A 26,423-nucleotide genomic window follows, 5' to 3' on the forward strand; every position below is an offset into this window, starting at 1 on the left:
TTGCTGCTTTGCTGGATATACATGGCTTATTATTTTTTAATCTTACTCTTCAAAAAGGGGTTATTTTGAGGCCTGTTAAGGCATACCAAGGGATTGGCCTTTAGGTGATTTATTTTTGTTGTAAACCTCTCTCTTTGTATTCATCAAGTCAAGGTTCTTTCTGAAAGGAATTGCTATAAATTTTGTGGAAGGAGAGAGAAAGTGCATGTAAAATTACATGTGGCCTCTTCCTTTGCTGCTTACCTTCATGATATTCTTGAAATAGAATTTCCTCCTTTGAGTTGGAAGTCCCTGAAAGCCTACTACTGATTTTCCTAATAGCTGTATTAAAAATATCAAACCATTGTACTCAACCAACTTTGGAAATGATTTTTTTTAAAGTAGCAGAACCATTAAAATAAAATGAAGTGGACTTTTTTGCAAATGTCTGTATTCATGTTATGTTTTATTGATATAAAGAATCATTTCCGTGAGAAAAAGGACATTCTGAGAGAGAAAAGATAATTTTTTAAAAGAGCTGTATATCAGTCTCACTTATGGATACAGATGCTTAGGTAAAATATTGGTAAAGTGAGACCATTAAAACAGTATGCCTGACAAATGAGATTTATTCTAGGATTGTAAGGATATTTCAGTTATTTTTAATGTACTGTACTTTATCATATTTATTTATCAATCAAATTAGAAAAATCAGAATCATTTTAATGGATAAGACATTTGATAAAACTTAAAATCCACTCCTGGTCTTAAAAATGATAAAAACCCATGGCAAACGTTTACAAATAGAATATATCACATATATACACACATATGTTTATATACTGTATGTATTGAACATGGTGGCTCTAAAAGCATTCCTGTCTGACTTCTACTTGAGCAGTTTGATGGATTAGCCAACCCCATTCCCTCCGTAAAATGATGCTGATGCCACCGTTGCTGCCAGGCCCACACAGGAGTCCACCACTCCCTCAAGTGCCGGCTTGCTTCTGCCCTCACCCCACTTGGATTCACCAATGGTTAATGTATGTTTGTTCACCAGTCTGTTGATGCCATTGTGGTTAGCATTGTAAAGTTATATATATATTAACTAAATATTATGAAAACTGTTGCACTATGAAGCACAAAAAAGGAATTCCCAGGAAATCCAAGTTTATGCTTTTGAAAGGCTTGAAAAGATGAGCCATTTAAAAAAAAAAAACCTGTCACAATAGGTGTGAACAGGACAACTAAGATTTGGGGGGATCCAGTAAAAATTCCACACTTGGATTGCTTCACTCAAGTCTTAAGTTGTTTTTCTTCTTTAAAGAGACAGGAAATCAAAGACAACCGTAGGTGTCCCATCAGGTCCCATCAGAGGGGTCCATAATCCCAAAAACAGATGTGATCCTTACAGATTGGCACAGGAGTGTGCATTTATAGATTTTAAACTCAAAATACTTAAGGGGGCATATGGTCATCTTTTTTTGAGGTCCCACTTTGTTCTACTGTTTCAATCAACTGGTTATATTACATGTATATTTGCCTCACTTGCAGCGGATATAATAGCGAGGGCCTCTTACATTAGGAAGTAAAGTTACTGCAGATGAGTCTGGCCTCTTCAAAAAGGAAGCAACTGGGAAAAGCTTAGAAATACAGGTGCTCCTTCGTTTATGTACCTTTGCTACATATTTGCAGATGTGCCTTCTTCCAGTTTATGAACAGATGCTTATCCTGTTCAGAATAGGTGGGCATTATGGCTGGTCCTCAGTGGAGAGTGGCAGGCAGGTTTCCTTCTAATATTTATCTTTGTTAAAACATGATGCATTACTGACTTCCTGCAACAAAATGTCAGTACCTTAAAGAAAAGTTCGGCAAGATGGTCCGTTAAAAGCTAAAGACACAAAAGGTAATCGTTTGGTTAATAGTAAGTTGCTATAAAATGTCACTTTTTTTTCAGTGTCATTTTAAAAGGTGGTACTATTCCAAAAATATAAATTAAGAAACACATAGGTCCTCTATGAAGAAAATTTTTTAATAGGGAAATTAAAGACGACTGGAAGACACTCTGGTTTTTTGGGTTTTTTTTTTTTTTTTTTGGATGAGAGACATTGTTCATCAAATTTTCCCCCAAATTATAAATTTAACAAAATTTAAAACCATCCGCATATGTTGGTTTCCTTGTATATATGTTGGGATTTGAAAGAATAAATAGAATACCTACAAAAATTCATAGAAAAATAATGGGAGGGGGGAACCTGAGTGGCTCAGGCAGTTAACCATCTGCCTTTGGCTCAGATTGTGATCGCAGGGTCCTGGGATCAAGCCCCCATCTGGACTCTCTGTGCAATGGGGAGTCTGCGTCTCCCTTTCCCTCTGCCCCTCCTCACTATTCATGCCCTCTGTCTCTCTCTCTGCTCTCTCAAATAAATAAATACAGTCTTCAAGCAATAAACACCAGTGGAAGGGACTTGTACACCCAGTATTACAGAGTACAACAGGACTCTGGGAACTAAAACTGTGTAACTGGGAAATTCAGAAATTCAGAGATGAGTGAAAGACTTTGGAGTCCAGAACAACTCCATTTACAGGAAGTATGGATTTCTCAATGCCGTGATGTTGGAATAACTGGTTAGCTATGCAGGAAAGGCAGTACAGCAAACAAAGTTAAGTGGAAAGACTAAAGACTCTGCATATTAAAATCTGAACCTGCCAGTACTCCGTACCTGTGACCTTGTGCAAATTTCATAATCACTCCGTGACTCACTTTCTTCTTTTCTCCCTACCTATGGCACTACTGCAAGGGTTAAGCAGATTCATATTTGTAGGAGGTTCAAAGAAGGACCAGTCCTACAGAACATACCTACTAAGCATTAGCTATTGTTCTATCATTTAGGAAAAAAAAAAGTCTAATCCTTATCTTCTACCCAATGTACACCACACTAAATTCAAATGGATTAAAGAATTAAATTTTTTTTAAAGTTTGTAAAATACTAAAGAAAAGGTAGGTACATTTTTTGTCTAAAATAACCTTGGGTTGGAAAAAACCTAAATATGGTCATCAAAGCCAGAAAACATGAAAATTAACTTGCCTCTATAAAACTAATGTTCTGTTAGAAAAGTACAACTAAAAAAATAGATTAATGAGGCATCTTACAGAGCAGAGGAGTTTAGCATCCTTAGTAAAAGCTTTAAAAAATTATTTTTAAAAAACATATGCAATTTGAGGGGTGCAATTTGAGGGCTCAGTCAGTTGGGTGTTCCACTCTTGATTTTGGCTCAGGTCGTGATCTCAAGGTGGTGAGCTTGAGCCCCTCGTCAGGCTCCACACTGGACGTGGAGCCTGCTTGAGATTCTTTCCTCACTTTGTTCCCCCCCCACCACCGATCTAAAAAACAAATAAAAACATGCAATTTGATAAATGCTGTTAGTGCCCACCAAATCCCTTTCACCAGGCTGGTGTACCCTCTCTCCAGCTGATTCAAATTTGAGCACTCATGGTTTCTCTTCACTCTCCCCAGAGCACTGCCCTGGGCTGATGGAACTCACCTTACCCAAAGAGGCCTGGGAAGCTTTACCTCCCCACCCCTACCCCCAACCCAGTTCGGCCTGTGGCTTGTGCCTGATGCAGGACATTATCACCCGGCCTTCTGGCCTCCACAGCGTGACTGATACTCCAGAGCTGGGATAAGGCTGAGGAGAGACTCTTCCTGAAAGCACATCTTTGCCTGTTTCTTCTGCCCTGTCCTGTTTTCCTCATCGCCTTATAGAGCGCACTCAATAAATCACTAACACAAGAATCCTCATTTCAGGTTCTGCTTCCAAGGAACCTGACATAATAGAAACTAGGCAATAAAGATGGATCCAAAAAATGCTCCATAAACAAAGATGGTGAGCTTTCTCAGTAATTAGGAAAATTCACCACAAATGTATCTTTCGCTGATCAGGTTGGAAGAGAAAAGATTTATAAGATGAGAATTCTCATAATTTGGGGGAAAATCAATAACATAATGGAAGGGGATTAATTTGATACTAATCTTACAAAGTCTTCTGTGAATGTGTTTCTTCAGAAATAGCTGGTTAGGTATGAAGGGTAGTGGATAAGGATATTCACTGCAACAATGTCTAGAATAACAGGAAAATGGAAACAACTTAAACAAACAATAATAGGACTAAATGGTCCATTATAAACTGAAACATAAGAATACCTGGATTTTTTAAGGAACTGAAAAGTACACAGAGTTGAAATTCAGTTTAGTGAAGAGAGTGATAAGAAACAGATGAGAATAGAGAGTTAAAGGCAGTCAGATTTCAAGGATTTTTGAAAAATGTTGAGTTTTCATTTCATCCTGAGGGCAATGGGAAGCCACTGAAGAATTTTTTTTATTTTTATTTTTTTAAGATTGTATTTATTTATTTATTTGACAGACAGAGATCACAAGTAGGCAGAGAGACAGGCAGAGAGAGAAAAGAGGAAGCAGGCTCCCCGCTGAGCAGAGAGCCCTATGTGAGGCTCCATCCCAGGACCCTGGGACCATGACCTGAGCTGAAGGCAGAGGCTTTAACCCACTAAGCCAGCCAGGCACCCTGCCACTGAAGAATTTTAAAGAGGTGAATGGCTTGACCAGATTTGCAGTTTAGAAAAATCACTCTGTAATAACACATTATATGTTTAATAAAAAAAAAAATAAATAAAAAAAAATCCTGCAACTTAACAGACTGGCGGGAAAAGAGCCCAAGGCCAGGAGCCCGGCAAGGGTCATTTGAGTAACGGAGGACATTGTGGCCATCTGAGCTAGAGCAGTGGCCCCTGGGATGCGAGAAGTGGACAGACTGCAGAGCCACTTAGAGAGGATACTTGGTAAGAAGACTTGAAGGTTGATGGGGATAAAGGAGTGAGGAAAAGAGAAGCAAGAAAAACCACCAGGCATCTGTTGGTCAATGGGACGTTCTCTTTACTGAGGAAGAGCCAAGATGAGAGACAGATGGTGGGCAAAGAGCTGGCTCAGGTGGCAAGACAAAGAGCTTTAAAGTTGACCACCTGTGAGACAGGTGAAAGCTTTGCCTGAAGTGTTTATCTTCTCCATTAGCAGAGGTGACGGAGTTGGCCTTATTCAAATGGGACTTACCCCATGTTGTCTTTCATGGGGTACCTTTCATGGGGTACCTTCGCCCTTTACCTTTGTGCTGGTGGAAATCTCATGTGGTGACTCAGAAGTGTTTTTTGTACCCTCCCAGCTGTTGCGGGGAGGGGGGTGTGAGGAAGCCATCATAAAGAGAGAGCTCGGTCACTTAATAACCTGCCAAGTTATGCTGTGTGAGACACCAATACCAGCAAGGAAAATGTGATTTGTGTGAGGAAGTGGAGGACCCAAGCCTTAAGGACTTGACTGGTTAGACCCAGGACCCTAGCAGGAGGGAGACAATGGAGGGACTGAAGTTCCTGATGCCCTTGGGAGGTTAGGAGACTAGATACAAAAGGCTCAAAGGTATCTCAAACCATCCTCACAACTTAGATGTCCGGGAGCAGCTGACTAGAACACCTTCTGCTTAGGGACCATGCCTGCGCACGCTTTCAGTGTTAGAGGCATAGCCAAAAGGCTGTGTGTGTTCTTCCACCCGGAGAGAGTTTTGGAGCTAGGGACCCCAGTGCTACTGTTTTATATTGGCCTTCATACATTTCCTAAAGTGCCAGACTTTCCCCATGATCGTGCCCTTTCTGGTGGCCTCTCTGCTGTCTGGAATAACTCCAGCTCATCCTTCAGACTGCCCCCAAAAGTTAGCATCTCAGTGAAGTCTTTGTAGAATTCCCCACCTTGTCTCTCCCCTTCAAATGGGTGTGCTTTTGCGTCTGAGACTCACAGCACTCTTGTTTTTTTCCCTTCATTGGATTTACCACAGATCATTACTATGTATTAATTTCGGACATTATTTCTTTAATATTCATCTGTTCCCGGAAAGCAGGGCAGGGACAATCTGGTTTTCTCATCACAGGTCTTAGCACCTGGCCTAGCACCTGGCAACAAAATGGCTCCCCTTGGAGGTCAGAAATCATTAACCAGGTGTATTTTCTCGTGGGCAGCCTCTGACACACAGCCGGTGTCCACAATAATCGTTAAGCCTCTGATTAGCGCTGATGGGAATGTCAACGATCATTTGTTTAAGGTGCAGTAATCATTCTTCCCACCAGGGGTCTCTTTCTCCCCACCACTGGGGCCAAAAGAACTTGAACTCCTCTATCTTGGTGATGGTTTTCCCAGCCTTGTTGCTCAAAGTGTGCATTTGGTGTATCACCACCTCTGCATCATCAGGGAGCTTCTCAGAAATGCAGTCTGCCTCTCCCCACCCCCCACCCCTGCAACGAATGGGAGGGATCAGAAACTTCATTTTAGCAAGATCCTCAGGTGGTCTGCATACATGGTCAATACTGTTGAGAGGTACTATTTTACAGGACATTTCCAATCCCCAAAACTTGGAAGACAAAAAACTCCATCTAAATGGCCTTTTTCACATGGCTCTTTCCCACCATACTTATAGAAGCACTTAGAAAGAGGTTTAGAATTTGCTTTTATTATGAATATAAAATAGACATACAACATAATATACATTTACACATTTACACTTTACGGTCACTTTCATCTTTTTTTCAGCAAATTCATTTCATCATGGCCCAGTGGCCTGCACCTGCCACGAACATGCCATTTACACTCACGACATTCTCTTCACCTTGGGACAACATGTGACTTGGTAAGGAATACCAGGCCCGGGCGTCTGACGGCTTGGCTTTACCGTCCTCCTCACAGAATCCCTCTCATTCTACAGTTTCTCCTCCTGTCTCTACATGCCTCCCACTGCCCCAAACTTCAGTATTAAAAATTCAGGAGAAAAGAAGGCTGTAATAATCACCCTTGTCCTTTAAAAAAAAAAACACCTTGAAATATCGTCCACCAATGAGGTGCACATGATTAGGCATGAGCAGCATTGCTCGTTAACATGGTTTAAGAGCAAATCTACGGGGAGGCTCTGAAGTGTTATATACAAATGAAGATTTGCTCACCAAGTGGGTCATTGTGAAGGATCAGAATTTCCAGTGGCATCACAGTAAATAAATAAATAAATAAATGGAAATAAATTAAAATAAATAGAGTGAGATTCACTAAGGGAAATTCCCCTAACTATATGCCTGTGCTTTCTCCAGACTTCACTGGGTGCAGCTGTACAACAGGTGGATAGGAGCTGGGTGTTAGGACTCGTTGCTCTTCCTTGGGGCCTTGCCTTCCAAATGCCGGTGAAGAACAACGGGATGCAAGCGGCGCCATTTCCCTCAGAAGGAGGCTATGCGAGAGGTTTTGTAGGAGTTCTCCTTCAGGCTGTCAAATATCGCTTTGGTTCCATTCTGCCAGTGCAGGACCAGATCCATTGGGGTCTTCCCAGCCTAATCAAAGTGCAGGAGGAAATGTGACTTTCAGATGGAAGGCATCTATAAATTCTACACATCCTCTGTGTGTGTGTGTGTGTGTGTGTGTGTGTGTGTGTTTAATGAGGTAATGGATGGGTCTATGTTGTTGATCTGTTTTATGCTTTCCACTATGAGTGGTTTGCAGTTTATATTCAAATCAGCCCTTCAGTGTTTCTCACAGGAATGCTTTATGGCATTTCAGATGAGCAATGTTTGGGGGTTTTGTTGTTGATTTTTTTTTTCCCCTGCCCTGTGGGACTGCCCCAGGTATTTAAAAAAAAAAAAAAAATTCAATCCCCAGTTCCTAGACAGTAAATGGGAAGAGCATTCCAAGTCACTTTGAAATTTAAAAAATGCCTCTCTATATATCCAGTATCCTGTAGAAGAGGCCTGGGGAGAAAGTGGTCAAGAACCAGTTCCTATCAATTTGGAAAATGATTCCTGATAAAACATGATGGTAAACGAGCTATTTGGACACCTTGGCAAAGTCCTCAGGTGCTGTGCAGAACTATTACTGCTCCGAGAGGGCTAGTTTTCAACTGGGATCTCCTGGGAAATTTCCTTTTTCTTGGGGGGACATCAACAATGTGTAAATAATTTTTGAGACCAAAATGCTTTTCCACTTATGCGTAGGTCTCCAGACAATTACGAAAATGCATACCATGTCACCTCTCAATTCTTGTCTTTAAATATATGAGAAGTCTTAAAATTTCCCACCCCTGTTCTTTTGGAAGTCTCTTTAACTCAGAGACTGTGAACTGGCAGCTTTAAGATGCAAATCAGTCTAGAGACCTCTTTTGTTTGGGCCCAGACAGAACTCAGATTTCTTAAAAGTTGGAATTAATTGGCAACAGTCGGGAATTAGGGGATTTCCCAACTGAATCCGTGAACTCTCTGAGAAAATCAGAAGAGTTGTCCAGCATGATACCTAGGACTTCACAGAGCAACAATGGACTGGGGTGGGGAGGAGCCACCACCTTTAAAAGTTATGTGCACAGACCCCCTGCAGCCAACATTTATGTAATTTAGGTGATCTGCCTGGCCCCTGTGCTTATTTGAAGTAGTGGCCCTGTAACCCTCATTTTGGAACTCCCCACCTCTGTAGCATGTTCCTTGAGCAACACTCATCGGTACACATGGTGACAGAGCTTTGGACAACAGAATAATGTACTGTGTGATGCTTCCAGTCCCCCTCAAGATGGTGTCCAGTGGCTTTGTGGTCTTTTGGGGAATATCCAGCCATTGGATCAATGACATTAATAGTTCTAGGACCCTTATGTTGGACTCTAACTGATAATTCAAAGCCATGAGCCCCATTGGTATATTTTGGGCTATTCTTCCATGAATTCCTTTACCTCATCTCTATTAGAATTTATCTCCTGATTTTCTGGCTACTTACACTGTCTCCCCCAAATCTGTAGGCTAGTTCTCTGGGCTGGCAATGTCTTACTGCCTAAAAATAATTGTCATAGTTTCTGCAGTTTGGGAGATTTCATTAAATCTACTTTTTTCCCGCTAATTTATTTAAATTATTAGATAAGACCAATCCCAATATGAAGGATGAGGGGATCCTACTATTAACACTTTCCCATCCAAGCAGCCTCTGTTTAATGCTTCTATCCTTTGTTCCTAACACCAAGACAGTTTTGAGGTGCTTTTTTTTTATGATAAAATATTCCTCTCAGTCTCATAGTAACACAATAAGGGGAGGAAATTATTCACAATAGAAGATGACTGGGGTTTTCCTTCTTTGTGAAGTGATTCTCTACCAAATCTTTCCAATTATTTCTTTGGTAATTTCTATCCATTCCTCCCAGTGATATTTTTAAAGCTTATATTAGATGATGTTTGTCTGGGAATTGGGACCATGAGGAAAAGTTGGCTCTCTTCCCTGGCTTGCAGATGAAGCTAAATTAACACGTACTTGTAGAAGGGACTTATATGAGCATTTTCAGGGCCTAAATATAGGAAATTATTTTGAGGGATATGCAGATAAACCACAGTGGAGAATGGATAGAACTTATCTCAAAAAATATAGGCAAAAGCATGGCTAACCCTGGAAGAAAGTGGTAGCATGTCCTGCTGTTGTAAGGAGGGGAGGACTACTCAGAATTACTCGGATTCGATATTGATTAATTTCAGTTCATTGGCTCTTGGCCCCATTGACTGCTGTGGAATTTAATCCTTTCAGGAATGGCGCCTGTCTTTATTCCTAACAACCCCAGGCCTTGCTCAGCCACGGGTGTCCAGGGAAGACAGTGCTTAGGTTTGTGAAGGTGAGCAATTTGACCGTCTCATATTTTCAAGAGGAAATCTTAAAAGAAAAGAATCACCGGACACTGTGATTGTGTTATGATGGCTCCACCCATCTCTGACCAGGTGACCCAAGTCCTTGCCAAGGACTAGCAATGTCATTAGGGGAATAGACAGGGGCATTTAAAGCATCACAAGACCACCCCCTAAACCCTGAAATCCTACCACCATGGGGCCGTTTTCAAGTAGAGCAGAGATGCTTTCGTGCATCAGAAAGCCCACAAGCGGGGCTGCTTATTTCGGGTACTTACACAATTCTTGATGTTGAGGTCGGCCCCATACATAATCAGGAGTCTGATCATTTTGTAACGGTTCAGCCTCACAGCATCATGCAGAGGGGTATCTCCTTCCTAGAGAAGCAGAGACCACAGGCTAAAGTGGGGCCTGAGGCCAGGAAGTGGGTCCCACAAGAGCCCAGGCTTGGGGAGTGATTCCAGATAAGTGAGGCTGGAGCTGCTGGAGGTGGAACTTGGCCCAGGGACTCACTCGGTCTTTGGCGTTGAGGTCAGCCTCACAGGCGATGAGATGCTCTGCGCACTCGTAGTGGCCAGTCCTCACGGCTACGTGCAGCGCTGTGCTGAGCAACTGGGAAATTAAAGAATGCGACTGATTTGCGGGGCTCAGGGACAGAGGTTGTCCCAGACCCCTAAGGCATGTGCAAGGGGGACAAGTGGCCACTATGGTGCCCCTCACAGCATAAGCTTCCTGCTGACCCAAACGGTGAGGTGGCTTTGGGAGAGGAGGGGGGAGGGGAGAGGGGCCCAGGAGTGGGGGAGGGGGGGAAATAAATACCTTATCCCGAGCACTGATTTTTGCTCCTTTATTCAGTAGCAATTTTAAGACATCGAGGTTTCCTCCACGGCTTGCCCAGTGGAGGGCTGTAGATTCAAGCTATACCAGAAGGCAAAAAGACATGAGTTAATGTAAAGAACTGGTCCGAGGAGTTAATACTTGGTTTCTGAGACCCGGGAACACCAGACTGGCTGAAGCATCCATGGTAGCAGTAGGCTGTCCCCCTATGGATTACGACTACAATGACTGAGAACTACAGTTTATTGAGAATTTCAGCATGCCGACAAGGTGTTGTGCACTTTCGATGGACTGGTCCTCCCAGCAACGCTATGAGGTAAGTGTGACTGCGCTCGTTTGGCAGATGAGAAAAACAAGTCTCCAAAATAGTCAAGTTTCTTGCCCAAGGAAGAACAGCTAGTAAGTATCAGAATAGATATCCAAACCCACATCTGCCTGGAACTTTTAGCCACTTTTGCCAAATATACTCAGAAGTTCTAGAGAAACGCATTTTAAAATTCTGGCAGAATAAAAGTACTCCTTTCCAAGAGATTTTAATCTGGATCTGCCCCCTCTTTCTGTGTCCCGTGCTTTTTTCCTCATCTCTTGTTGGTTCTGTGCTGTCGTTTATGCCAACACAACCAGTGTCCCTCAAGTGTCCCCACTCAAGGTCATCACACACTGCCCTGACTCTTGGAAGATGCCCTCTTCCCCTCTCTGACATGTTCCTGGCCTTCCAAATCATGCATTCATGAATGTTAGTGTCTTTTCATGCAAAACTTTTTTTTTTTTTTTTGCTTTCCTATGTGTTTGTCTTCAGGGTTCAATTTTGTTCAAATTCTTTGGACTTTTTTAATATCCCTCTTCCACTTTGCTATAAAGTCAAATTGAGCTGCATTTAAATAAATAAAGCATTTTCCCAGCCCAATCTTCAGTCCATAAAATATGCTGTGTGCTGGTCTTCGTAGAACTCACAGTAGTTGAATTCTTGAAGTCTGAATAGCAGCTACTTTCCATGGATGCAGTTCATTCCGTATGCAGTTTAGCCCCTGATCTCACTGATGGCATCTATCATACAAGGTGTACAGCTAGAGAATTCTGACACGTCGCTGGCTGCCAAGGGGCCACGAGCGGACTGTCGTGTGTAATGGAAGGACAGGGACACCGAGAGGCAAGTGCTGACTGTATTACTTCTCAGTAATGCTACTGACTTGCTACTGACCCAACTCTCTGATGGGGATATTGAATTGCATGCAGTGGCTCTCACTTCCTTCTTTTCCCTGGAACACTCGTCTCCTCTTCAGTATGTATGGAAAATACTTTCCACATGACCTAGCCCCCTCTCCCAACTTCCTTTTGTATGGAGAAATGAGCTTTTGCCTGGTTTTCTCAGATCAATTTTCAATCCAATCAGCCCCATTTTTCATCGTAGGTTTTCTCAAGCTTCATATGGATTCCTTATTTTGGCTCCTTTCCAAACAAAGAAATATATTTACCATATCACGGAATTCGATCTGAGCTCCAGCTTCCATTAACTTCTCCACAATTGCCAAATGTCCTTCTAAGCACGCTCTGTGAAGAGCCGTCCGTTTATACTGTCAGAAGAGAGATTTAAAAAGAGAGAGATAGCGATGCATATAAAAATGAGCAGAAATCCTTTCTAAGAGGCAGGAAGCTGAGGACTCCTACAACCTCACTGATAGAAACTCGAGTACTTCTTTTTGAATTAGAAATGTCAAATTCACTAAAATTTCAGAACTAGAACAGGGATCCTGCAACTGAGGCTGGAGTTTCCTGCAGGTACATTTCTAAGTGCTCAGTGGTCTACATGGACGGATGTGAACTTCAAACTCACAACTACCTGAACGCTGACATTTCCCTTTCGTGAATTTTGTGCCTTCATTGTTTGTGTAGAATTTGCCATGCAGACCAGAAGGTTTTCTCCCATCTGGGACCGTTGCTGGGTTGAATATCAAAAAGTATTCAATTCTTCTTTAAGAGAATGGGGGACTTATTTTTAGTTCAACTTCAGACAGAAATGATTCTCCATTCAGTTCAGGGGGGGAAAGGATACAAAAAGGATTAGTGCTTCTGGTAAAAAGACTTCATATTAATGGGTTGACTATTTGGCTTAGAACAACTGTTGCCATGGTTCACTCCAGTGTCCTCTATTTACGGACAAGGAAATAGAGGTCTAGGAAATGCAAAGTAGCTGCTAAAATCAAATAGTCATCTAGTGATAGAGCCAGAACTTGAACTCAAGTCACAGAGTCCCTGAGTAGTGGTGATGTGTTTAGGTCCAATCAAGGATGATGCTATTGGGGCACCTGGGTGGCTCGGTCGGTTAAGCATCTCCTTTCAGTTCAGGTCATGATCCCGGGGTCCTGGGATCAAACCCTGCATCATGCTCCCTGCTCAGGCCCTCCCCCTGTCTAATAAATAGAATCTTTTTTTTTTTTCTTTTAAAGGATGATGCTATTGTATGTCTGTCTAAAAGGGACTTGTTGGTCCTGCCTTATTAAAAGTCTACCCCAAGAACATGAAAAGCTAAAGACAAACTAAAAAGTCAGCTGGAAGAATATGAGAGTGCAAAAAATGCTGCAATTCTCAGCACGAATCCAGCCTCTTTGTTCTGGACCACTGCACTACCCTAATATGCTAGTGGCATCTGGGACAACAGCTGGAGAGACTGTTCCAGGTGGAGTGCTTGTTGGCACCGTGTTAGCAAGGCAGAAGTTAAGCAGAAACAGCACAAAATGAATGAGCTGGATTTTGCAGCGCTTTGTAGAAGTTACCTCATCACAGACATCTGGATTGTTCTTGTCCAACAAGAATTTTTCTACTACTGGCAGTTTATTCTCCAGGGCAGCCTTCAGGAACCTCGGCACATCCACAGGTTCTGTCTAAAGCCAAGAGCAAAGTGCGGGAGTTACTGTGAGCTTTCCGACATCCGATCAAACCCTCCACAGATATTTATTCCCCAGCAGCCTAATGCCAGACATGTAATACTAGCAAAGCAAACCATCCTTACAATGATTTCAGGTTCAGGTTCCTTTATAGCTGGGACTTTAGTCTTCTTGTATTTTTTCCTTTTCTTCAGCTGAATGATGACTTCAAGGTCTTCTAAATTTTCAAGCTTTGATCTTTGTTCTAGTTTTTTCTTCTTGAGCTAAAAAAGAAATCCATATTTCAAAACATGGTGACCAGCATTCTGGTTGTGTCTAAACAAAATCTGCAAGGTCTGTGATAAGTATGGGGGAAACAGCTGGAGCAAAACAGTAAAAAACAAAAAAAACAAGAAAAGCAACAACAACCTTTAAAGCTAATCATGGACTTTGACTCAGTGACTTCTTATTCAAGAATTTGGGGCGTCTACATTTTCATCTTCACTTCCCTTGCCTGTAGCATCAGCCTTTGACTCATTGGAGTTAGGATGTAGTCTGTAACTGAGCATCGAGTCATCATTTCCATAAACAAACCCTGGGTTTCTGCCGAATTTTTTTATTTAACTCAAAAGAATCCAACAATAAGGGTTAAGTTCCGAAATATCAATGCCAGTCTCTTTCAGGCAGCCTACAGAGCAGGGCTCATGAAGCAGGCTTTCCTGAGACTACTGCTAACTAAGGCATGTTTTATCTGCAATTAGTAAGGAATGTAAATTCACAGGGCACCACGGATTGTCAGCACAGATAATGAACACAGCCAAAGCCATGTGATTGAGAAAAAGTCTCTTGCCTTGGATTAACTAGACAGTGTATGACATCAGAAATTCACTGGTCATGTTTCTCTTTCCAAGTCTTTAAATCAGAACGTAGTCCTAGAACCTTCAATCATTGATTCAGAATCCAGAAGTCATTGTCTTGCTACAGAATTAGTTCCTACAACCTGTCCTATAGAAGTTGTCTCTTTATGGGTTTGAATTTGGCAAAGAAACACCTTTGGATGGTTGCATTTATTTTGTTTCCTCCCTTTTCTCCTTCCTGCCTGGCACCTCCTTCTCTCACCCCATCCCTGACTTCCCACACTAGTGGATTCCAAGAAGGGTCCTTACCTCCGCCTCTCGCTCTTTCTCAATTTTCCACTGTTGCTCCCCCAGGCTCAGGGAGTGGGCTGGAAGTGTCTTCAGGTCCTCTTGCTTCTCTAAAGTAACAGCAGCTTCATACTGCCCATCTCTGAAATCCTCAGGTAGGAACTCCCCAGTCTCCTCACTGCCATTCTTCTTCCCTGTGACCTAGGAGGAAAGAAAATTGTAGGTCAGAAGTAGCAGGGCCTGTCCTGGGATCATTCTCCAGAGACGATGCTGCAGGGGGGCCCTGGTCCTCCCTGCCTGATGATAGCCACCTCCGTGCACTGTGCTCTCAGATCCCAGGCTGGGACATGCTGCTGCTGCTGCAGGAGACCAGGAAGGCCATCAGACGATGGTCCTCCTCTCTTGGTAAAGCAAGGCTGAATTTAGGCTGATACATTTAAATGCACTTTTAATCCACCTAATCACACTTCACCTAAGAAAACTACAACCCCTCCATGATTATTTAAAATTCTTCCATTTCGGGTACTTTTGACTGACTCTTGGCCCTGAGTTGTGTAAGTTTCCAGACATCTATTCTTGCCATAGAACTTCTTCCCTAAGGCATCCTCATAACTACCTGTGAATCCACGCTTTCCTAAGAAAACCAAAGGAGAAGATAATAAATAGGAAATACAGAGAACATTCATGACGGCCAGATTTGTTTTCCCAGTTTCACTTATTTTATCACTTAGGCCAACCCTGCTCTGTGGATGACATCAGAGTACCTATGCATTATGCCTGAAGAAGAAGGACATTTCGGGGTTCATATAAAAACCAAGACTACACTGGTTTTCACGGCGAGACAACAACGTGTCTTACGTACCAACTCTTCCACTTTCATCACCATCATGTCAGCCCGAGGTTGGTTCGTCTGCGTGTTTGCTGCTGTGGAACGAGTGCCTCGTGTCAGCCCTGTGGAGCCCCTCCACACCGGTCGCCTTATATAGTGAGGGCCGGGTGAGGTCATCTCCCAACCTGGGAACCCAAGTAACACCCCTGCCCCCACCCGCGGCCAACTCAGAGGCAGGTGAATTTTCATTCCAGACTCTGTGTCTGGGAAGCAGAGGAGGGAGGGGCTGCCAAGTAACCCCCCTGAATGTGTGAATCAGGAAGAAATGTGAGAGGGCCATTCCTTGGGCGGTGACCACACCGCTCAGCAATGCAAGTCATCCTATTTATCGAGAAGCCAGGGGACAGCTGTCTGTTGATGCCGCACCACAGGCTGCTCCTTTTCCTTCTTTGCCAGCTTTCATATGACTAACCCTATCAAGAAAATGTAAATACCCTGCATAGCATACTGCCAGTAATATCTTGCTGATAACCAGACTTATCAACACTTCACTTGGGGGAAGTGTTGCTTTAGGACATCCTATTCCTATCGGTAAACAGTCTGAGAGGAAAGGATCCGGGTCCTAATGACCCTTGTCTATATCAGTTTGGAATTCTCTGGAGTGATGTCTAGGGCTAAAAAGGCCCCATGACATGCCACCTTACCCTCGTTATAAGAAACTGAAAGCATTCAGTAATGCACTTTTATTTTATGGTGTCACTGGCCATAATTAGCACATGACATGCTTCCTGTCATCTAAAAGGACATACTTACTGGGGCCTCTTTGATACAAATGGTCCCCACCAAGATTAGAGGAGATCAGTTATTTAGAAATGGCATGGTGTTGCTTGGGTCATAGAGCCAAGGTTCTCAGAGGCTATTGCTAAAACACTCAGCTGTGCGAGCTTATCAAAAATGCAGATCTCCTGGGCCCACGCCGGGGCATTCTGAATCCATTTATGGTGGGTCCTAGGAATCTGTATTTTTCAAAGCACTCAGAAAATTCTGATGCATAGAGGTTTGAGACACATTGCTAGAGGGGCAGAGGGCTTTGCTCTGGGGAGGGGTGAAGACTACCCCAGTTTCTGGTTTCTCATTCTGAGCTGTTAAATTATCTAAAAATATTTAGGCTTTTTTTTTTTTAAGATTTTATTTATTTATTTGACAGAGAAAGAGAGATCACAAGTAGAGAGGCAGGCAGAGAGAGAGAGGGAGAAGCAGGCTCCCCGCTGAGCAGAGAGCCTAATATGGGGGTCGATCCCAGGACCCCAAAACCATGACCTGAGCCAAAGGCAGAGGCTTAACCCATTGAGACACCCAGGAGCTCCGATATTTAGGTCTTTTTATGGTTCAGGAAGAGACTAGGATTATACCTTCAAAGCCATTTATAACCTTCGTTTTCTCAGTAAGAGAAACAAAGGGGAGAATGAGAGGGAGTATTTATGGAGGGGACTTTTAGGATGTTATGTTGAATTTATGTATCTGTAACCCCTCAAGACTACTCTGCCCCACCAACATGGCTGCCATCCTCTTCTTCCCTCAAACTGATCAGCTCCTGGGCATCTTCTGGAACCGCCAGAATGAGACATTGACTACCTACCCTGGCGGAGAAGAACCCTCCTAATAACTCCTTTATCTGTTCTGGTCTCCTACTGTTCTTTCCTAAAAAGGGTTTTACTTTAAACAAATTTCCTGGTGTTCTCTTTGAGGCAGACACAACTCTTAGGTCTTCCTTGGTTTTTCCATCCAAGTGAGAAATGGCCATTTTAGCTTTTCCTACCATTTCTCGGGACTTTTTGTTCCAGGCTTGACCCACACCGAGAATCGGGTTAGGAGACATCTTTGGGGAAGGGTCACAGGTTAAGGATCTTGAATATGGAATCCCACCACCATCAGTGCCCTGAAAGTTCAAGCAAGACCCACATGCTTTCATTTTACACAGGGGGTTGCAGCCCAGAAACAGTGAGTAACTTGCTGCAGATACACAGCAGGTTGGTGGATACTCAGTTGAAGAGTTTCGATTCCATCCAACAAAAGCTAAAGCTCACAGAGCACAGAGGAGATTTTCAAGGGCAAGCCCCTACCAAAACTGATAAAAGGCGCTCATTGTTTAGATCACCTCAAACAATGCAAGCAGAAGTGGGTGGAAGTCAGCACATCAAGCTTTAATCTTCCCCTAGTCCCTGAGTTTTTCCTCTCAAACCTGACTGATTCTGTACTGGATGCTCCAGGAAGTCTTTCTTTCTTTTCTTTTCTTTTTTTGGGGCCGGGGGAGGGGGGGGTCAAAGGGAAAGGAAGACGGAGAATCTTTCAAAATCTCGAGCAGACTCTATACCCAGCTTGATCTCACAACCCCAAAATCAAGACCTAAGTCAAAATCAAAAGTCAGCTCCCCCTGACTGACTGAGCCCCCCAGGTGCCCCTCCAGGAAGTCTTGAAGGGAACTTCGCAGAGGGTGAGAGGGGAGGACAGTTCGTGGAATGGGCTGAACTGAGAGTAAAGGAGCCAACCAGGCAGGTCAGCCATGATTGTCAGGTCAGCAAAATCCCTGCCAGGCCTCTCCGCGCCCCTGTCCCCGTGTTGGGCCAGTAGGCATGACAACATAGGACAGGATCTGTGCTTCAAAAAGCGATTCTAGGTGCATTTGGCTCCCTGACAACGCAGAAGACAAAATTGTATTTTCGAATCATTCTTGTCAAAATTGAGAATAGAACTTCTCAACTAGAGGGAAGTTCTGTCTCTTCTGTTTTTTTCTTTTGTTTTGTTTTAAAAACTTCCCTCCTGTAAAAGCACTTCATGGGGGAAGTTCTGAAACATATATATTTGGCTGGATCTTACTCTCACACTAGGTACAACCCTGCCTTACCGAGATGAGTTCAGAGGAAAAAAATCTTCTCAGTGGTTCTACCATTCTTTACGCAGCATCAGCCGTCTGTGGACAGAGGGAACAGGGAAATGGTTCCTGGGTTTTATTGGCGTTACCTCATGAGCCTTTCACCCAATTTCCACAGCATGTCTGCATTTCGGTGGGACCAGAATTAGCATCCTGTTTCCAGCTGGAGAGAGTGAGAGGCAGAGGAACAGAGCCCCCAGCACTAACTGTTGTCACCCCAAGTTCCAAAGACGTGCCCAGACCCCACCCCGGGAATTGTGCGGCAGCTCCGCTCCAAGGGCAATCTTGTCTTTCCACATTTGGGGACCTTGTACTTCACTGTACTTCTACTAAGATATTTCTCTTATTATATTTTCTTAAGTACGTAAGTAATCTGTGCATGTCATTGTTAAAAAGACCCAGAATGTTGCTTATTTGCAATCTTACCAAGTGTTGATTTGATACTTGATTTTTTTGCACCCGATAATGTGTCTGAGCACTCGTCTTCTACCAGCACAGACCAATCTATTTCGTTATCTTAATCAACAGCATGGATTTCCACGTGTGGACAGACCATTGCTTATTTACCCACTCTCCCATCTGTGGATGTTTAGGCTGTTTTTTCGAAACAGGCCCCTTTATTTGCTCCAATCAAAGACATCTTATAGCGCATAACATTTGATTGTTATTAACACTCCGTGTCCTTAGAACACCCACCTCCATACTAAAAGGAATGACTCCAAGGACCGTAGCCAGATTCTGACTCAGAAGACACCTTGTTCCGCGGTTGTACTTACAATTGCTCATTTTGCCATCCCTCTTCCTAACCTTCCCGGAGCCAGCAGCTACTCACCTCCCTTGGCTCAGAGAAGAGGCTGACTCTGCCTGACTAGGAATCCAAGTAGCCTTACGGCCAAGCCATGGCTCAGTTTACACACTTGAAAATGCCAAAGGCAGGTCATAAAATGAAGCAAAGAAGGTTCAGGGTTGTTTCCCCACCCCCACCAACCAGGAATGGAATAACCTGTATTTGAAAAGCTGAACACACTGGGGACATATTTGAGCAGGATGGTGGTATCTGCCGTCATCTCCTCTCAAAGACTCAAGTCCTTTTCTGCCCAGGGCTCTGGAATCAAAGCACATGCACACTGCCTGGAAGCAATGGGGCACAAGCTTTCTTTTTGCAGGTATTGGTGGCCCCCAGAGGGAGAGGTAGGTGAGAGGGTAGGTCTTACCTCCACACCTTATGGCAGGTGCCTTGTAATTTACATGTCTCAACCTGAATTTTGCCATACATATGAACCCATGTCAGCCAATAGGCAAACACAGCCACACGGGCTCTTCTACAAACTCAATGAAACTGGCCCCATCTTAGGCCCTCATACAACAAACAGCATAAAAGGTTCAGTTGAGGCCAATGAAACCACATCTTAGTAGCAAATTTTAACTAAGTTTCTGGTCTAATCAGGTGACAGAACATTCCATGTATGGCCCAACACGAGATCTGACAAAGTCCTTGTACTCACTATAGACCTAGGACTCTAACAGGCATAGCAAAATGTCTAACATACAGTAGAGCTTAATACTTAAGTAACACCTGACTGTATAGTTATATGCTTTTCTAGCCACACCACATATCTTGAATCCTCCTTTCAATGATAAATAATTTGTAATATTGTTAATGCTAATTAACAAAGAGTGCTTTAGTACTAGTAAGAGTTGAAGATGGTTAAAGGGCTTGTGGTAGTCTCTTCCAGAATGTTCTGGAAACTGATAGACTTCTTATAAACCCTAAGTAACCACAAGTGTACTGTGCCCAGTTAGGTCAGGTCAGAGGTGAATTAACCTTTCCCAGGGCAGTGGTTCTCAAGGCTGGGTGCATCTTCAAATTGGCTATGAAGCTTTTAAAAGATGCTAATACTCCAGCTTCCTCCTAAGTAAATGAAATCTGAACCTTTGCTGTAAGTTCCAGGTATTGGCATTTAAAAAAAATTCTCCAGCTGATTCTAATCTCCACCCAGCTTTGAGAATACCAACACAGGATCTAGATTTAAGTGACTATGTATATAAATAAATGTACATATATTCTTGAAGGTATAGGAGGCAGTCAAGCTATCCTTACCCCAGTTTCTGAATTTTGGTTGTTAAAGATTCTGTCTTTATGATGATTATGGAAAATACACACACACACACACACACACACACATACACACACTTTATTTATTCAATATTTGGCCTTACTATGTGTCAGACTTTTTTATAGAGCTGAGATAAGGGAAGAGGGAGCCTGGCTTTTAATCCTCACCCTGCCCTGTGTCTGGTTGAATAAGTCCTCTCACATCTTAGGACCTTAAATCTTCCAGATATTCAAGGAGAGTTTTGAATGAAATGATCTCTGGGGCCCTAAAATTTTACAGAGGTCTTCAAACCACTGAATCAAAAGGTAGAAATAAATATTCCTGAATGCAGCATTACATGCAGATGGCAGAGGTGATTCTCCAAAGCCTCTAAAAGAGGAAATGGTCCATAAAGCCTCCACTAGCCCAGACATTTTAAAGACACACCCCCATTTGATAACCAGGAAAATCTCACACCTTCTGTTAACATGAATAGGAATGTCAAGAGGAACTTGAGGCCAAAACCAAATCAAAGCAATAGTCATTTTGAATATGCTTTTCCAAAGCCTCCCCAGACCTTAGAGATCTTGATAAGGCTTCTTCCCTCCTCCTTCCCCTGTGAGAATCTCTGCCCCAATTCTGGCCTTTGCTGGAATCCATGTAGAAAAAGGACTGATCAATGGACAGGAAGGGCTGTCAGGGACTTTATATTAAAAGTCGTATTTCTCCAAACAGTGGATTCTATTTTAGGCCCCTGCATTAATTTCCATAGTCTTAGTAAGACAGAGCCCTCAACAATCAACATTCTGAGCCAGTGATAAGGTTGAGGGGACTGTCTCTTACTACGGGAAGAACAGGTGTGCAAGAGAATCAGCTAATGTGAATGCATAACGATTCCCCTTCCTGCCCCTAACGTTTCTGAAAAGCTAAACTTACTTCATAAAATGAAATTTCACTGAATGGACAAGGGCATGGTAGAGAGTTTGCATTGAAGCAGTTTGGGGAAAAAAAAAAAGTCCAATTGTCATAGTAACGCTCTGAAAAGATTTTGAAGCAACTTTGGAAATAACTTCACATTCAATTACATAGGACATCCACTTGGGGTGAGAGATAAGTGCTTCTATGACTGCAAACATAGAAGGAAAATGCATTTAACCTCTTTAGCCAATATGTTTGTAAATATACATATATATGCATTTTTGAAGTTGTAGTGAACAATTAAGCTACCCTTGTCACAGTCTCAGAGTTGTGACTATAAGACCTTGGGAAAAAATACATCTTATATGTAAATTATTCACTCAATGTTTATTTAGCCTGTTCCTGCAGGACAACCTGACATGTATTTCCTAAAGTGTTGCAATAAGAAGTGTACATCATCACTTATGCAATATCCTTAACAAAAATAATTAACCTGAGTCCAATCATGAGGCAACATTTAGACAAATCCAGAATGTCAGACCCTCAACAAAACAACTAGTTGGGCTCTTCAAATAGGTCAATGACTTGAAAAGCCAAACAAAAAACGAATGGGATTTTCTAGATTAAAAGAAACTTAAAGAGACATAACAATCAAACAAAATACATGGATTTTGGTTGGATCCTGTAATTTAAAAAACAAAAACCATAGAATATATTTTGGGAACAATTAAATTTGAATACAACTTAAATTTTAAACACTATTAACAATAGTTTTCTTATGTTTTATAATGGTTTTAAGGTACTGCAGGAGGATGTCCTTATATATTCTGAATTATTTTGTGGTGGGATGTCATGATACCTGCTTTCAAATGGTTCAACAGAAAAACTATGTGTGTATCTGTATCTGGAGAGAAAAGACTGAGAAAGAAAAAGAGCATAACTATAAAATATTAACAATTGACTCTAGGTGAAGAGTATAGGGGTTCTCACTGACTGCTGTTCTTTCCATTTTTCTGTACCTTTTCAAACTTTAAAATAAGTACAACTTGGGGCATCTGGGTGGCTCAGTCAGTTAAGCATCTGCCTTCGTCTCAGGTCAGATCCCAGGGTCCTCGAATCAAGCTCCGCACTGGGCTCTCTGCTCAGCGGGGTGTCCGCTTCTCCCTTTGCCTCTGCCCCTGTATCCAGTCATAGTCTCTCTCTCTCTCTGTCTGTCTCAAATAAATAAAAGCTTAAAAAAAATAAAATACCCACAACTTTTTCGTAAAATAGGAACCCTAGAACATAAGCTTCATGAAGCAGGAGAGGTTGGCCTGCTTGTCTCACCGATGTACGCTGGGCACATAGTAGGCACTCAGTAAACCTGGTCTAATGCAAAGCGAACATGAAGAAGGCGGTGGGCTTGGGGCTGGAGGGAAGGGCCGGAAGCGGGGAGCCTGCAGGTGTCGTGCCTGTCCCTCTGAGGTTTGCAGACCCCGGCGGCAGGAACGCCCGCACCGGGGCCCCTCTCGCCAAGCCCTCTGTCTGCATTGCCTCTGAGCTGCCAGAGAGGCAGCAGGTTGGGGAGAGAGTCCCTCAGCCTGAAGGGCTTACCCGTGACCTGCTTTCCTGCCAACACCACCCGTGGAGCTGGAAATGGCATGGAGAGGTTTCTGGTGAGAGGAGAAAACAGGGGCTTCTGTCCTCACACAGCTGCTCAGGCACACCCCATGGATCCCAGGGGAAATGTGAGCATGTGTGGACCCTCCGGGGTCGTGAGGTCCCAGAGCCCCCCATGCAAGTGGTGAAATTGAAAGTCTTATGGTCAGGGGGCATCTGCCTTCTTTCTCTATTAAATCTCCTTTCCTGCCACCAAAAGAGTGTATTGCTTTCAAAAGATGGGTTGTCTAACAGTGATGACTTCTGATGACTTCTTACGTCATTTCCAAATTCTGTTTGAATGTGTACTAATGGCTAAAAGATGAATAGAACAAAAATGGCCCTGGAGGCTAATGGAGGAGGAGAGTTCCTGGGGGTGGTGGGGGACTCAGGTGTTATGCACACTAGAGAGGGGCTCAGCCCAAGGGCGACCACCTAAAGGTTTCTTTCTTTCCTTTCTTCATCCCCCCTTTCCCTTCCTTTCTTCCTCTTTTCTCTGCCCCCAAGCCACCTCAAAAACCAGAGGGACTGAAACCAAAGTCAGGTGAAGGTTGAAGGACCCCAGCCTTCATCCTCCCTAGAACTTGGTAAGTGGGGCCATGCCATCCTACGAAGTGACTATTTCAGAAAGAGGTTCAGACCCTTTAACTAGAAACACCCGCCCCCAACTTCTTCCCGCCCCCAGGCATGTCATCCCTTTCCTGTGTCAACCTGCAAGTGAAGGTGTCCTTACCCCTCCCCCTCAGAAGGAGCCTGGCAGGGTTTTCTGAACTGAATTCACCTAAGAAAGGGAAGAGCCTGTTTGGAAAAACATACTCTTCTGCTGCCAACACAAGCAGACCTTTTAGGGAGGAGGGAAACTGTAACCCCTCCAAGCTCTTTGCTCTCCTTCGGAGCCGGAGCCGGGGCTCTCAGGTTTCACAAAGGAATTTATAGAGCAGACTGACGCCTCTGGGGTTGGAATCAGCTCAGTACTAAGTGGAGAGCCAGGAAGAGGGCTAGGCACCCTTCTCTGCTTTGTGCAGGCTGGGGATTGTTTACAGGGAATGAAAATGTCCTCTCACTGAAAAGGAATGTTTGGCAAGGAAATGACCTCTGGAGGCACAAACTGGTCACTCCCTGGGGACTCAGTTTGGGATAGTAACCATCAGAACCATCAACCTGGACAAAGCCCTATTCGGTGGGGTGGGGGAGGGGGCTGAGGGTTAGGGGAGCTTGGTGATGCTTAAAGCAACTCCTGCCTTTGAAGGACAGCTATTCTCTTTTCTAGGTAAGTTATGTATGGCAAATGAAGGAAAAGGAGAAAAAATGAGGGGTTGGAAATCACTTAGGGAGAAATAAGAGGAATGCTTGACTTGTTGGTGTATGTGTTCCCTACTTAGCTAAGAGCTTGACCTAGGTCTTCTCAAACCTGTGTTTAGGGGGCACTGGATGATGTGGGGTGAGTAGCTCTGGTGGCTGACATCTAGCAGAGAGAGATGATGTCCTTCCTTATTTGGTGGCTTGAGAAGCCAAGTTCCCTCCTCATCTCTCATTGCACGAGGACTGGGCCCTGGTCAGCAAAAGCCCAGACATTCAGCGCCCCCCCCACCCCTCCCCAGCCCCCTGTCTTATCGCAGAGTCTTCACTGAGGAATTCTGAGGCCCACCCTAGTGCTCCGGAAGTGCTCCAACCCATGGCCTGCCACTTGGCTCCTCTTGTGATGACAAGCAGATAACATAGCTCACATGCCTTCTCCTTTCCCTGCATACCAACCAGACCCCAGCTCTGAAAAGGGAACGCACCACAAACCAAGAGAGATGGAGGTTTATTTTTATAGAGACATTGTTAAGACGTTGCAGTAAGCCTAGACTTATGGAATGTGCTTCCCCGTGTTCCTCCAGGGTCTCTCCTCAGTCAATGTAAGATTTTTACGATGGGGAAATCAGTGGGTGCGGAGGTCAATTAAATATCCACAGTCACATAGCAAGCACGTATGTGTGTGTGCGTGTTGGGGGGCGGGGAGAGTTCAAATCCAAAGCCCAGGCTGACTCCATGTCCAGAGGCCCTTTATTGCAGTTAAATCCCATCAGAACTGAGCATACCCCTGATGGCAGTCACCACGAGAAGATTTGCCAAATTCGGGTATCCTTAACTTCAAGACAAGCATTCCTTCTTCAAGGCATGGTATTAAAAGGTACATTTGCATGTCCATCAACATCCACTGGGGTAACAACCCCAACTCAGATGCAATGGACAAAGTTTCTATATCTGAGAAACAACAAGAAAGCAGAGAAAATATTTGCTAAACACATCAGCAGATGAATGGATATAAATACGAAACAAAGTGGCAGGATATACATCCAAATCGATACATATGAATGAGTTCTCTTTTAAAAGACAAATGCTCTTATATGGGGTGAAATAATATAAACCAAGCCATCAGCTATTTATGAGAGACACACTTGTGCTAGCACAAGATTGAGAGGAAGAAAATAAAGGGATGGACAGAGGGACGCCATGTAAAGGCTACCAAAGTATGCAGAAGGGGCAATATTAGTACCAGACACAATAAATCTGAGGCAAAAAGCGCCAAATGGGAGAAAGAGAGATGAACAACATCCAAGAAGAAGTTCTGCGCATCATTACCATGCATGCATTCAACAACATAGCATTGGAAACATCGAAAGACAAAATCTGTATACTCAGGCACGCTAAAAACAGGTACACATAATAAAAAGTACTGTTTGGACCCAACAGAAACCTGCTGTCTCTTCCAATGGATAAATTGTCTGCAGTATATTTAAGGCAGGGAGCTTAAGCTCAGAATTACAGATTGAAAAGATCCAAAGTATTTCAGGGAGAGCTTATTTATGCTGTATGAGTATTTTACATCAGGGAAGCATTATGACAAATAGACCGTGAAAATCACACTACATCCTAAGGAAAAACAAAAAGCCACAGAAGATTCTTGGAGTGTCTCTTCAGGAAATCCTCAAGCACTCAAGGCCCTTGCCAGTTAAGGTAATGTGTTCATAAATTTCCCCGAACAAACTCATTCCAGCATCAGAAAATGACAAATCAATCAAACTTTAGAGAATTGATGGCTAAACTCTTCCAGGGCTGTGGGCATGAATCCAGGAAAGGAATTTATGCCAGGATATTGAACCCCTTCCTGCCAAAAATGGAAAGAAAGACGGAAAGAAAACCAGTTACTTCAATTCATATCTACCACATTCTGGGCAAGAGAGTGAAGATTCGCTTAGAGCTTCTAATAGGGGACATGAAATTCCTAGCAAAAATGTGGAACTGAAGCAATTAGTTCTTAAACAGATCTCATCTTCTCCAGCAGTGAGGGGAGGGGGAGCAAGAAGCTAATGAGGAAAAACGTTGTCCGTGGACAACCTTGGGCATCTAGGATTCTAAATGATATCTTGTAAAGGGAAGAAAATTGAGTGGATATT

General features: G+C 43.3%; 1 protein-coding gene across 1 annotated transcript; it reads right to left on the minus strand.

The window, feature by feature from the left end:
- Positions 1 to 6,526: 6,526 nt before the first annotated feature.
- ANKRD1 (ankyrin repeat domain 1) lies at positions 6,527 to 15,700 on the minus strand. Its single transcript, XM_032313286.1, has 9 exons — positions 15,430 to 15,700; positions 14,589 to 14,768; positions 13,569 to 13,706; positions 13,333 to 13,440; positions 12,034 to 12,132; positions 10,541 to 10,639; positions 10,235 to 10,333; positions 10,000 to 10,098; positions 6,527 to 7,411 (listed from the first exon to the last, which is right to left on the minus strand). Exons 1-9 carry the CDS (start codon positions 15,643 to 15,645, stop codon positions 7,301 to 7,303), a joined length of 1,149 nt encoding a protein of 382 aa, XP_032169177.1. The 5' UTR covers positions 15,646 to 15,700; the 3' UTR covers positions 6,527 to 7,300.
- Positions 15,701 to 26,423: the final 10,723 nt, after the last annotated feature.

This window comes from Mustela erminea, chromosome 14 (assembly GCF_009829155.1).
Source record: "Mustela erminea isolate mMusErm1 chromosome 14, mMusErm1.Pri, whole genome shotgun sequence".
In the NCBI taxonomy this organism is placed as follows: Eukaryota; Metazoa; Chordata; class Mammalia; order Carnivora; family Mustelidae; genus Mustela; species Mustela erminea.

Coding starts and splice junctions, on each gene's coding strand:
- ANKRD1 (XM_032313286.1), bottom strand. CDS start 15,645: ATGAAAATTCACCTGCCTCTGAGTTGGCCGCGGGTGGGGGCAGGGGTG. Junction 14,769..15,429: donor TGATGAAAGTGGAAGAGTTG/GTACGTAAGACA, acceptor CTTTCCTCCTAG/GTCACAGGGAAGAAGAATGG. Junction 10,099..10,234: donor ACCTCAACGCCAAAGACCGA/GTGAGTCCCTGG, acceptor CTGCTTCTCTAG/GAAGGAGATACCCCTCTGCA.